Source organism: Ischnura elegans, chromosome 4 (genome assembly GCF_921293095.1).
Source record: "Ischnura elegans chromosome 4, ioIscEleg1.1, whole genome shotgun sequence".
In the NCBI taxonomy this organism is placed as follows: Eukaryota; Metazoa; Arthropoda; class Insecta; order Odonata; family Coenagrionidae; genus Ischnura; species Ischnura elegans.
This window is the reverse complement of record NC_060249.1, coordinates 128,975,898-128,988,974: the sequence shown is the minus strand read 5'-3', so window position 1 is coordinate 128,988,974 and position 13,077 is coordinate 128,975,898. Positions and strand designations below refer to the sequence as shown.

Genomic DNA, 13,077 nt, shown 5'->3' with positions numbered 1-13,077 from the left:
TTTTCCCCACCCCGAGCTCCTCACCTTCTATTGCCTCTGGAGTGCCCACTGCACACAAATTTTGCGAGTGGGCAATTGTTGCTATTGCATGAGTTATCATGATAAAGAAATGAGTCTTATCCAATTCCCACTTTATCTAAAGCAGTACTGCACGTACTCCATAAACTCGACGTCGAGGCTATGGAGTGCGTGCGTATTTACTTGACTACTGCTGCAGGAGCAGACAATGCTCTGGATCTCCACGCGAAGGTTAGCTTAAAAATACTTGATCTCGGCATGAAAGCAGACGACATTAGACAAATTTTTTAAAGTAAATTTCAACTGTATAATATAAAATCTTCTTGTAATTACATCGTAATCTAATAATCTCGCGTACTATTAATCGATATAACAATCGATATGGTTTCATTCCAGAACCGAATGTGTACGGCTGTTGCTGTAATTGAAGGTTAATATAATTTTGTCCAATTTTTATGATATTTAAAAACAACCAGTTGACATACTCAGGGTTGTTGTTATATTCTCCGAGTATGCTTTGAGAAAGAAGAAATGACTAAGCTAAACTTGTCCTCTTTGTATAAATATATATAGGATAAATCACGGGATATAGACACCGTTCTCATATAATTGCCTTCGGGAAGTCTATGAAACATTGTGATTTTTATTCACATGGCATTGCTTATCAATGTAGCACTCATTTTCTTGATTTTAAAGGTGAAAAGAATTCAGGAAGGTGATCCTACAAAAACTACCGATAGTAATTGTAATTATGACGACTTTTCCACAGCTTGCAATTACCCCGACTGCTATTATTTACTTTCCTCGTTAGCACGTTTTCCTGGTTCATTTATTATGGTCCCTTCAGAAACGTACTAAACAAGTTCTACTGTATTTCCAATCAGCTCATGTCTTTGTAGTCATTTACATCATTCGTTTTCTGGTAACAAATTGGTAAAAATAATAACCACAGTGCTCACCGGTATTAGGATTGTGGTTACAGGTTTAAAGTGTTTTGTGATGCGGTCAAGATGGAGTTAGATTGGGAAACAAGTCTCAATACCACCTTCCTCTCTAATGACAGAGGCCATAGGCTTATTTTTCTCTTGAGCTTACAGTCTTAGAAGAGCCAAAATATCAAGGCACTGCCCCATTTACTTAAATGCAGTTGACTCATTCACAGCAACAACTTTATTGAACAGTTTTCATTATCAAGGAGTAAAATCATGATCCCGACAAAGGGATATGTTAAAATAGAGCAAAGTCGTACTCCTAACAATATCAAAAGAAACATTGTTACCAAGTTCAATGCCCACACTATGGATCAATTATGTCTGCTAAACTACAAAAGACAAAGCTGTAGGTTCTAAGGTTTTCGCAGCGTTGATCAGATGATCTCTGCATTCTCTTCGGGTTTTCACCGCGTCCGTTGGGTTTTAGCGAAAACAGTTTCGCTGACATTGCAGTCAGCGTCTCGAGGTCGAAGGTGACCTGCAGGGTGTTTCAGAGTCTCATAGGATTGGCAGTGTCGGAAACTGATTCAGTCGGAGTCGATCGGGAACCTATCCTACGCTCGTCTTCCGTACATTTCACACATGCTATCGGAAAGCATTCTGCTATTGGTATGACTTCAACAGTCATCTTAAATGGTAAACGAGAAAACGTCACAATTTTCAAGAGACAAGTGAGCAGCGAAAATAACCTCCCGCAAGGTTTGACACTTCACAAGGGAGGCGAAAGATATATACGGGCATGCATAAGTGCTAATTGATACATGGTCACATAATTGACGTTGTTGAGGGGTAAATTATTTAAGAATTGTCCGTCTGTAGTTTTTTAAAAGTAATACCCTTTCGTTTAGAGCAAATTACGGGAATGAAGGAAAATTTTGAATGAGTTTGTTCTTTCATTCTCGTGGGAGCATAGTTGATTGTTAAGTTCGTGTATTGTAAGAACTAAACTACAGGTAGTTGCGAAATCCATCATTTTTTCCAACAACATATGGTTTACTTACTCAATCGTTTAACCAAATTGTCATATTTTCATTCAGTATCTCAATTAAATATGAATATTGACCATCATAAATGATATTATGGCCTTCATGATATGCCGTAACACCTTACAAATTTTCCGTGAAAGTGGAGGTACGCTGGAAGGAAATACAGTGATTAAATTAGGTTGAATAGTGTCCATTAAAAGTAATGGCTCGAATTATGTACATTAAAATAACGCAAAATAATGTGGCTAATTTGTTATCTGTTTAGCACGTACTCAGTTATTTTTATAACACCATTTTATTTGGTATGAAACTGACAAACAGTTACAATTGTTGCACCTTTAAATATATCTTCTAAATTATATTTCAGTGTTATATAATTCAACAGAGAAAAAAAATAATCACTGCAAAAAGGAATTGAACTCTTAACCTTTGCTTCATAGCCTAGTGCCTTAACCCACGAGATTCAAATGATGCCACCATCGCTTCTTGGTCGAGCGTCGAAATTTGTAGTCGACTATAGATGACAAGATGGTGTGAGGGTGCTTCCGTATAGTTGTTACCATGGCTATTCCCGTTATGCTTGAACTAATATTTCATATTAAAACGAATATTTAGAACGTACACCATGGAATCAACTGAATTAGGTACATAACCACGTCTAATTTCGATGTAACTATGATACCAAGGCACGCACACAATCAAATCAAATTAGACAAATCGTTTCCTTCCAAACCCACGGACACGTATTCAATGCATTATGCTACCTACATATTTGTAAGTCATTACGCCATGCATTCCAACTTGTTTCACGTTCTTTTTGCCAAATTACTTGTCCAAATAACAATGCAAACGAACTTGCACCTACAGTGATACAGTCTGCACATTTATTGTCAAATTTACAAGATAATTAAAGTCACTTACACCTATATTACTCTTATCAGAATATCCACATATATCAGCACTCATGAAATAAAGTGGTATTATTTTATAAGAGCCAAATATTTAATAAAAAACAGCATTATAACATATCACCATTCGCAACCGGAATGACTTTTCAGCACCTCTAGCCCACTCGACTTCTATCACTTCTATCCTATCGGAAAGTCATCCTTGAGTCGATAGGAAGCAAGTCTGAAACACACAGATTGCCTGGCCGATAGTAAGTGATGTAGAATCCGTATCAAGTCTCCCAATCCGCTCAGAAAGGGAGACTCTTAAACATCCTTCTGCAGATGCTGACTGCAATATAGTTGTTATGTTGCAACGTCAGCAAAACTGTTGTCGCCAAAACCCACGGACGCGGTGAAAGCCCGAAGAGAATGCAAAGATCAAAAGACGAAGCTTTTTCATTCATTTACAATATGTCCTTGAATTCTAAAATCTCTGGGCAAACAACGATTGCTTTGGAGAAGCAATTACTCAAGTTGAGGGCAGATGTTTCCCAATGGATTAGTGATCCTTGAAAGGCAATGAATGTGTCCAAGGCATGAAAGTGGCGAATAATTCAAAAGAAATAAAGTGGAAGCACTACTTTTTTTATGTATGTGATTTTAGAAATGATGCAAAATGGGGAAAGGGTCCATTTAACCATTCTCGTTATGGTAACAGTTGAACCTTCCAAAATAATGAATACAATTTTTCCATCTTCATCACTCATAGTTACCATTGCATGCAGCAAAACGTAATTTTCACTCCATGAATGTGATTATGTAGAGGGCCTGATGCTTACCATGGTTAAACAAGAATTCAGCAGGAAAAATTCAATAAATACTAGGGATCTAAATAAGGACTAATGGATTTCTATTGGGCCAACGACTACATATTTATCTATGGCCATGAATCCCTGGCTGGAATGTTATGAATCATCATGACAGGCAAGGTCAAGGAGTTTTTACAGGAAAATAATAGCAGGGAGTTTTAAAGCTGTAAGGGCGAAAGGCTATTTAAACCCACCATGCCATAAAATGATTATTTCAGAGGAAAGAAGTCCAGAGTGGGAGGAGAATGTCCTTGGGCTAGATAAGCAATTCCTTCATTCACTATGAAGACAAAAAGCTCAAGTTTACACATGGATAAAGGCTGATCAGATGCCATTCAAAAGAGGAAGAATACACTCTTTTGCCTAGGAAGGAAATCTAATTGTCAACAGGAACACCAACCCACCCTTCCAGGTTTCCTATGTGGAGGTTTACCTTGGACTGCATAGGAGTGTGCGCCTGGAATATTGGAAACTGTATGTGCATGGGGAAACTGTGTGGTAAATACTGCATTGCCTCTGGAGACTGGGTTAACGCATCAAACAATGCACAACCTCAGCTGCGAGGGGTTTGACAGAGGTCACGCAACGGAAGTGGAGAATTTTGCATCTGATTGTAAAATGAGTCCTCTCTTCTGCCAAGGTTGGGAGGGGGGAAAAACCTCAACTTAAGATTGGTGGCAATACAGAAATGGTAAAAATTCAAGACTTGGATCAGAAAATCACAAATGACTCCTGGTTTCTAAGATTCCAGAATCATCCATGTATTTCAAGGTTTGCAGTGGATACTCTGAAGGATCAATATTATAAATAAACTAAAATTTACCTCGGTAAACTTATCCGCCACCATGTAGCGAACCCTCCATGACTTGTCCTCCACGCACTGCCTGAGGGTTGGCATGACAAGTTGTTCCACATCCTCTTGCTGCAGAAGAGACGCAATGCTCACGCATGCATCAACAACCAGAAGTCTCACAGAGTCCTAAAATAACAGAAACATAGCTATAGAAGTTCATTTTTGGACTTGGAAATTAGATAAGATTGGGAGAGTAGATATTAGGTGCATTAAAAGTGATTAATTAGGTGAAAGTGCTTCCTTGATCAGACTTCCTTCCCCATTATTTCAATGGTCAAGACTACAAAGTCTAATATTTAGGTAAGGATATTTGAAATGCTCACACGAGAAGGGCATGCCAAGAGCCTTACCCATCATACCAGTCTTCTTCAAATGAAGAACCATTTCCCACAGCACAAAAAAGAGAAGTGCTACCTTACATTTTAAAAATAACTGAGCTAATTGAGATCATAATTACAGATTAATTCATGATTATCAGAACTCTTATATTGCTGGTTAACAATGGTACAGTGGAAGCCCTTTACAGCAAAGGAGGCTTCCTGCGATAGCATGTGATATTAATGATCTGCCAAACAGCATATGTTTTACATGTAAAATAAATTGGATATAACGAGGCAAAAAAGTTCCTTCCGCGGTATAAGATTGGTATTACAACAGATATCTCTTGAGGGTGATGAACCACTGAGCAGACGCTAACTACAGTGCAAGTTTGTTATAGTGAATTCTGCATACATCAAGAATCATGTCATAACTAGTGATTGGAATTGTATCGTCAAAAAGCCTATAACTAGAGGTCCGTGAAAGTGGTTTTATTTTTTGCTAAAATTCGTTTTAAAATTATGTGATTTCGGTGTTATAGAAATTGTTGGCGATGCTATTAAAATGTTATATTTTTTGCACTTTTCGAAGGTGTTTTATCATTTTTTCGTCCATGTTACTTGATTGCTTACACTTTTTTTAAGCATTTTATATAACATTTAATACAACTTCGATTGTACAAAATTTCTGATGAAACCAAATGAAGGAAATGGTTCAAGTTACATTGGTTCCAGATGTATCGAATAGTTCAAGCATCAATATTATAGAGTGAGCAAGAAAAGGTGCACCGTGAACACTTCACTTTATTATTTGTCTTTGTGAGGAAGACAAGAGCAAAAATTGACCAATAGTACTGAAATTTATTTTCAGTTTCATTGTATTAGTTTAGACCACTAACACAATATTTAAGCTCTTCCTACTTCTTTTTCCCTAAATCGGGTTGTACCTAATCTTGGCTAATACGATTGGCAGACTGCAAATCCCTACTACCCTTCATGTATGTACTTTGAAAGCCATTTCCAAATTTTTGGATTATCAAGTTTCTCTACACTAATTCCAGCATTTAAAAATGCCTCAGTAGTAGCGAAAACAAAGTCCCCTTTCTCCTTCTCTTTTTTAGAATGAATATCTGTCTGTTCAAATGATAGCAGCTGTTTCGCGGGTCCCGTTTCTTTTGCACGTTTATGTGTATCGCTCACTGATGTGCTTCAAGTCGATCTGATTCAAGTCTTTTAATGCAAAATTTGCACAGTAATACTTTGTCTTTCACATAAAATCCTTCTGATCCGAATTCACTCTCCCTCTAACACTAGGTTTTCGACATTTTAAAATTCCTTTCCTTCAATTCATATTTAAATCTTTAACGCTGTAACTGTGATAAAAAAGTCTAAATGTGAATCACGACCACTCTTGATGGTGTGTTCAAACTGAGTGCTGAGTAGCGACAGTATAACCATGGGAAATGTATAGCTTACATTTTGGCCAGAATTTCTCATGTCATGGGCTCCCTTATTGATACCCTTCACCCTGGTGCCGAAGGAAGGTAGGTAGCAGCTAGATTCAACAAAAATCGCTCAGTATTGATTACAGCTGTTGCCCATCAGTCAAGAAGGGCAATGAAAGGAGCACGCATAACTAAACACAATTGGATACAAAGAAACTTGAACCGGGGGTGTGTCAAAATGATTTTTTTTTGCATTGAAGCTCAGTGGAACGTCGAATATCCGACGGTCCATCTGCCGTAAATTTGCACCCCGTCTCCTCCAATCCTTTCTGTTCCTTCCTTCCCCAAACTGTGGAGGGGAGGGAGAACTCACCAAATAAGACACACTCGCCTCACAGCTCCATCTGCTGAGTCGCACATTTGAACTCGCACAGTGCCCCTAACTAGTCTGCACACGCCTGTCATCAATAGGGAGCAATGTCCAGAGCTCACCGAGGCAATGCACCCGAACTCTATGCTAATAGCTAATAGCGAATGCTGCAGATGGTGCAGTTGCTCTCTGTGCTCATGGGACCACGCCTAGCTACAAAGACTACGAGTTTGACATAGCACCTAGAAATTGGTTTCAGCCGTTGCACAGCCATTTGATACTATCAACAATCCTGGACAATACTAGATCCAGGATCACGTTATTACACATTGAATGACGTGCAGCCACGGATGCATGGTTTTGTGGAAACAAGGGCAATAATAGTCTGGCGACATTTTACTTTCAAAATTATGTACAAATAAACAAGCTAAGGCAAAAAGGCAGATAATATAACTTCGTGAAATAGTGCCAAAATGAAAGGAAAGCTGTCAGTTAAGTTGAATACGAGAATAGAGGAGCTACGTCTTCACTTTTGATTACATTGAGCAGCCCAGACAACAAGCAGTTTTCCAGGGATTTTAAGCACTCATTTAACCAAGCTTCCAATGTATCTTGGGAAAGCAATAGATGGCACATGAATAGTTTAAAGTGAAACCTTGATTTTATAAGTTGGGAGAACCAAAACATGAGTACTGCATAAAATCAAAGCATGTAAAATCATAGCCTAAATAAGAACAAAGAGAGAAATAATCCAAGTTGTCTGTAACCTTAAAACTTTTCTACTTAAGAATGAAGTAGCTGACAACCTTACCTGCTCATCTTGGGCTAAATTTACGAACATGGGAATCAACTCTGTCTTCAGGTACTCCACTTCAACGACTTTGGCAAATTCTCCAAGTTTCATGGCTGCCGCACGTCGAGCCATTGGCGTATCATCTTGACAAAGCTGACGAAAGTGGGCTCGAAGCTCAGCTAAAATAAAACAAAAACATAGAATATCATAAGTGTTTGAGACATAACCTAATCTTCAAATTATTGTCAGAACATTGCAGATGGGAAATTCATAGCTGTGACATTCAATTTTTTTCAATCTGTCATTCCACACTTTACAACAAATAAGGGCCATTCATAAATGCTTCAAACATTAATAAGGAGCATTCTTTACTTTAGAAGGGAAATAACATGCATAAAATGCTCATATGAGAATAGAAAACAAGAAAATGCATGAAAAAGCATTTTTTAAATACTGTACATGCTAAGCCAAGTAAGATATTATTGAACGTCATCATAAAATCAAATACAGCCAATCCTTCAAGGCATCCTCAATGGTATAACCTTAACAGGTTCTCATTTTCAATCAAAGCAGACAGCCTGAGGTTTCCTATTTATTTCCTTAAAGAGGAACTTTCATTACTTATGCATTACAATAATTTGACGCAGTAAGATAACTCTTGAGCTTGACCATACAAAAAACTATGATAAAACTATATAGTTCTATTCTCGATACCTTTGACACTAGGGTTAACTCTTGGATAGCAGACACTGAATAGACCACACGCTGAAGTTCGGGACGTGAACCAGTCACCGCATGCTAGCCTCAAAACCAACGGAACAAAATGGGTTTCCAAGTCCTGGGGGCTGTGCTCTGCAGCGATAGCTCTCAATGATTCCACAGCCTTATCTCTCACAACAGTTTCTTCGACAGTGGCAAGTGACTCCAGTGGGGGCTGAGATAAGAGCAGAAAAATATTACCAAATATTACCCACAAAAAGGTTGACGCTGTGAAAACCTAAAATGTCAAACCTTAATAGATAAAGCCTTAATAGATAATTTAATAGATAAAGGGATGATTTCATATCATAAGACAAATCTGCATTATTGAGCAAGTGAGTACAAGATGAAGCATGCATAATCATAAGCCATAAATACCAAGAAAAAAAAGGAAACAATTTTGGTATGTCTTTAACCTACTCCAACCTCCACAATGTTTTTTCCAGTCCACCCTCCCACTCCCTCAATCTCGTGTTGACCATTTTCCTGCCTGCAATAGCCCTCTCCTGAACTCCCGTCACTTCAATTCTCACTCCTTTCCCAGCTGCCATTTCATGGACTTTTCTCCCCCACTGTCTCCTTGCCTACAACTCCAACAATTCTCCCTTTCTAATGACATTCATGCCTTTCTTTCACCCCACCCATTCCATTCTTCACCATTAGGCCTTCCCATATCCCTCTTCTACTGCTACATGGGTATTACTAGATTCCTATCTCTGGTTTTTCTCTATCTCTTCAGGATTCCATTTTCTCACTGCCTCCCAACCAAGCTTTTATTTCCAACCCTTCCTCAAACTTTTTAAATCCTCTCCCACCCCTTCTTCAAATGTATAAATATGATTTGCTCAAATTATACTCCTATTGCCTTAAAATTTTGAGCAGTACAATGTAGATAATTTCAAATGCCTAAATAAAAATTTCATATCTCTCTTCATAATTTCGTCTTACTTCATCTGATAATTGATGGTTGACTGATTTGATAATTGCCAGTTCTGAAGAGAATACCGTTGAATTGATTCAATGAAGTTAGTTTCTTTCCAATCTCAATTTTCAAGAGGCAGAGCTCACCTAACATTTCAGAACATTTATCAACTTTTAGCCGTTTCTTTTAAACAGCAACAAGTGACGCAGATTTCTTTTAATTCCAACTTGCTTCAGAGACTACAACAATTCACCAAAATTGAAACAAACACTATGTCAACATACTACCAACCTTTTCTCGATTTAATAGGTATATCCTACCAAAATCATCTCCTATATCAATTTCAGTGTATAGTTTTCTGCCATAATTAGATGGCCGGGTATGTACTCATGGCAAATATACTATGCTCAGTTCATACCAGAGCTAATGCTAATACAGGCTTACCAAGCATGAAGATCAGATGAAAATAAATTAAGATAGTAAAGGCATTCAGGCATCATATTTCACAACTCATTATGTAAATTATACACTACCAAATTAAGGAATGTGTTAAAAATTGCATTGTAACTTATAGAATGAATGTTGAATAGCTTTTATAGAATATGGCAACAGAGAGTAACCATGTATGCTACTGTTAATTGGTTAAGGACCTATCTTCCTAACAAGATCAAATGACATGTTTTGCACAGTGATGAAAATAATGCTACTATGAACAATATGTATGGAGCAATTGGGCACTTGTGTTCCTTGGCCCAAATCAAATTGCTTTCCCATCTGATACGCAAGGGATACACTGCCCCAACGACTCCAGGAAATCTTTATCAAAATATCCCTCGTAGATCTGAGGGTGATATGATTCCAACGGTGTTATTGCCGGCCAGAAGCAGTGAAATTGTTAAAATCCATCAATGGCGAATCAGGGGCCGTATTCTGTATTTCGTCGGTGCCGCACCGGTCGGTTTCCCTTTCAAGCCCACCGACTGGACATCAAACCGTACCGACAAACGGATTCCGCACCGACGACGACACTTTCAGCGATTCTGTAAGGTCGTCGGTTTCAAACCAGTCGGTACGGTTCCCCTTCCTTCCCAAACAGGGAAAATTCGAATATATCCGAAGTTTCACGTGTCTCCACCAATGAAAGAAGGGTAAAAACAAGTGAAGACTCATTGGCACAGTTTGTTGTCGTCATTCTCAATCTTTTTATTTGCGGAAATTACGACTTAATGCTAGATTAAGATAAACGATATTGGATAAGTTGTTAACAATGCTTATATAATGTGTGGTAGTAATGCTGTACCTACAGAATCGAAGGAAACAATATTACAACATCACAATAAAGTTTGTATGTGATGGAGATTGTTGTTGCTGGAATGAATTATTGAAACTATCCTTGAGATCGTAGTTTCTTTTTTTAAATATTGGTTCCGTATATTGCTATTTATTCATGATTTGGTTATATAGTTGTCATTAAGTAAGTTCCGTCTAAATGTTATCAACAGAAGGTTATGCCATTGGCACCGTAGCAGACGAAAATAACATACCATGGAACGTGAACGTAGGATTCAAAAGCAAATGTAAATGTCATACTAGAGGAACGAGTTAGGAAATTGTTATAAAAATATGGAGCTGGGTGTAATTAAAAGAAGTGTAATGACGAGGAAGTAAATAAATTGTTATTGGGTGAAATACATATGTATAAGCTGCGCATTCCAAGTGAGAGAAAATGATAATATTGCGGTAAACCTCATCCTTATTAACAAATATCTTCTTTTATCGTCAAGGGAATCAATGGCTGACGATGAAATGAAATATAGTTGCCTGTTACAAATGAAAGAAACTGATACCGTTGCGGCAAACTTCATACTTAAATAAAAAGATCTTATTTCTATGCCGAGAGAAACGCCAAATGATGATTGAGTGAAATAATAGTTGCCTATTCAGAGTGAGATAAAGTGATAACATTGCAGAAAAACTCATATTTAATCAAAAATATCTTTTTTATGTCAGAGGAGCAAATAAATGATGATAGAGTGAAAGAAATCCTATTACAAGCGAGTGAAAGTGGTGACATAAATGAGAGAAAGCCATTATATAGTGGCAAACCTCATGTTTATTAACCAATATCTCATATTTATGCCAAGGTAATCAATATAGATGATGACACAGTGAATTATAGTGGCCTATTCGAAGGGGCAGAAAAAGATAACATTGCAGCAAACCTCATTATTTACTCGGTGATGAGGTAAAAACAAAATAAAACGTACAATGCGCACCCACCGTTCATGAAACCCACTAGTCGGTGGCCGTACCGACACCTTTTTGCTGTCGGTAAAGCTACCGACGATCTCTCGCCCTCACGTCGGTGCCGCACCGATCGGGTTCGTACAGAATCGCACGACTTCTTACCGGGAGTCGGTGTGACGTCGCACCCGACGAATCGGTGCCGCACCGATCGGTTTGGAGTTACAGAATACGGCCCCAGAAAAGAGTTCTTAATGAACTTAAATTGTGGATCAAATGCGTCTACTTTAACTGCACTATCCCCATACGCATACGTCAAAAAAATTTAACGCCTCGTAGATAACGCAAAAAAGTGTGAAAGTCTTAATAACAAACAACGGACATCGAAGAGGTGACTTCCGCTCGCTTCCTCACAAGTACCTTGAAATTAATTCCGTGCAGTTTGTACGATCAGATATTTGTAAGCAATAAGTGTCTTAGAAAAGATGTCGAATAAACAAAACATTACAACAACCTGAGCGTGCAGACTGACAGTTGTAGAAATTTTCCACGCACATTACATTGGGCTCCAAAATTTTCACCTTCACTTAAGAACAATAAAAATGTCAATGCATGAGACTATGGCGCGTACCCGTAGGTTGCACCACTAAATGTGCAGCTTACGTCCACATGCTTGTTATAATCCCCCTCGTATTCATGAATATGATATTATAGGCGTCAACATAACATTAGTACATGGTTTCTTCAAACAACAACTTATGAAGAACAAGAAGACCAGTTAGGAACCGCTCAGCAACGTAAGTAGGCTTACGTTGACAGCTGACAACATTTCATCGTGACGGCAATTAACTGTACTAGAGACTAAATATTAACACACACAAACTTATTTACACGAAAGAAAACAAATTAGACCAAAATTGAACTTACCAACAAACAGTGAACGTATTCCGGGCCACCAACGAAGGGTGTGAATTCCCCAAGTTGTTCAGCCAAGCCCAAAAGAACCTCATCTTCATCATAAATGGTTTCCGTAAGAAAATGTATCAGCTCACCTCTTGTTCTTTCAACACCAAGTGCTAGGGCTATCGTTGACAGTTTTTTGATGGAATTCAGTCGAAGCTATGAGTAACAAAAATAATCAATACATAGCAATCGAGAAAAAATCAACTTCAACTACATTAAGGTGCCGTGATTTAAAGTAAGTAAAATAGATCAAGTAGAGTGCAAAAATTTAAGCGTAAAGTAGCAGACAAACATTTACATTAACAAATACCGGTGATTTCATCCACTACATGGTCTACGAAAACGTCGAGGGTAGGGGGCGTATGACCAAAGCTTAATCATAAATACCTAACCTACTGATATGATTACATACAATTTTAATTCCACCAAATCCTAAATTACTAAAAAACATTACCTGTACATCGTCATTCTTCAGTTCGTCAATCAAAACGGCGATTGGATACAAGGAGTCATCGGTGGTGGTATCGCTGGCAGCCATTTTGTCCTTGTTAACATCGATGCGTCGATTACACACTGGTGTTGAAAATTTGTCACTAAAATAACATGTAGAATAGCGGGACCTATTTTATTTCTAAAAAATAAAGAATCTAACCTAA

At 38.0% G+C, this 13,077-nt stretch overlaps 1 protein-coding gene across 1 annotated transcript in view; it reads right to left on the bottom strand.

Annotated features, from left to right (window-relative positions):
* The window catches only part of LOC124158050 (serine/threonine-protein phosphatase 2A 65 kDa regulatory subunit A alpha isoform), a 39,140-nt gene extending 26,063 nt beyond the window's left edge, over nt 1-13,077 (bottom strand). The window contains exons 1-5 of the mRNA XM_046533216.1: nt 12,876-13,077; nt 12,386-12,577; nt 8,248-8,467; nt 7,552-7,712; nt 4,579-4,734 (exon numbers count right to left, since the gene is read on the bottom strand). Of these exons, the coding sequence (XP_046389172.1) occupies nt 4,579-4,734; nt 7,552-7,712; nt 8,248-8,467; nt 12,386-12,577; nt 12,876-12,959 (813 nt within the window). The 5' untranslated portion in view covers nt 12,960-13,077. The remainder of the gene's footprint in view (nt 1-4,578; nt 4,735-7,551; nt 7,713-8,247; nt 8,468-12,385; nt 12,578-12,875) is intronic.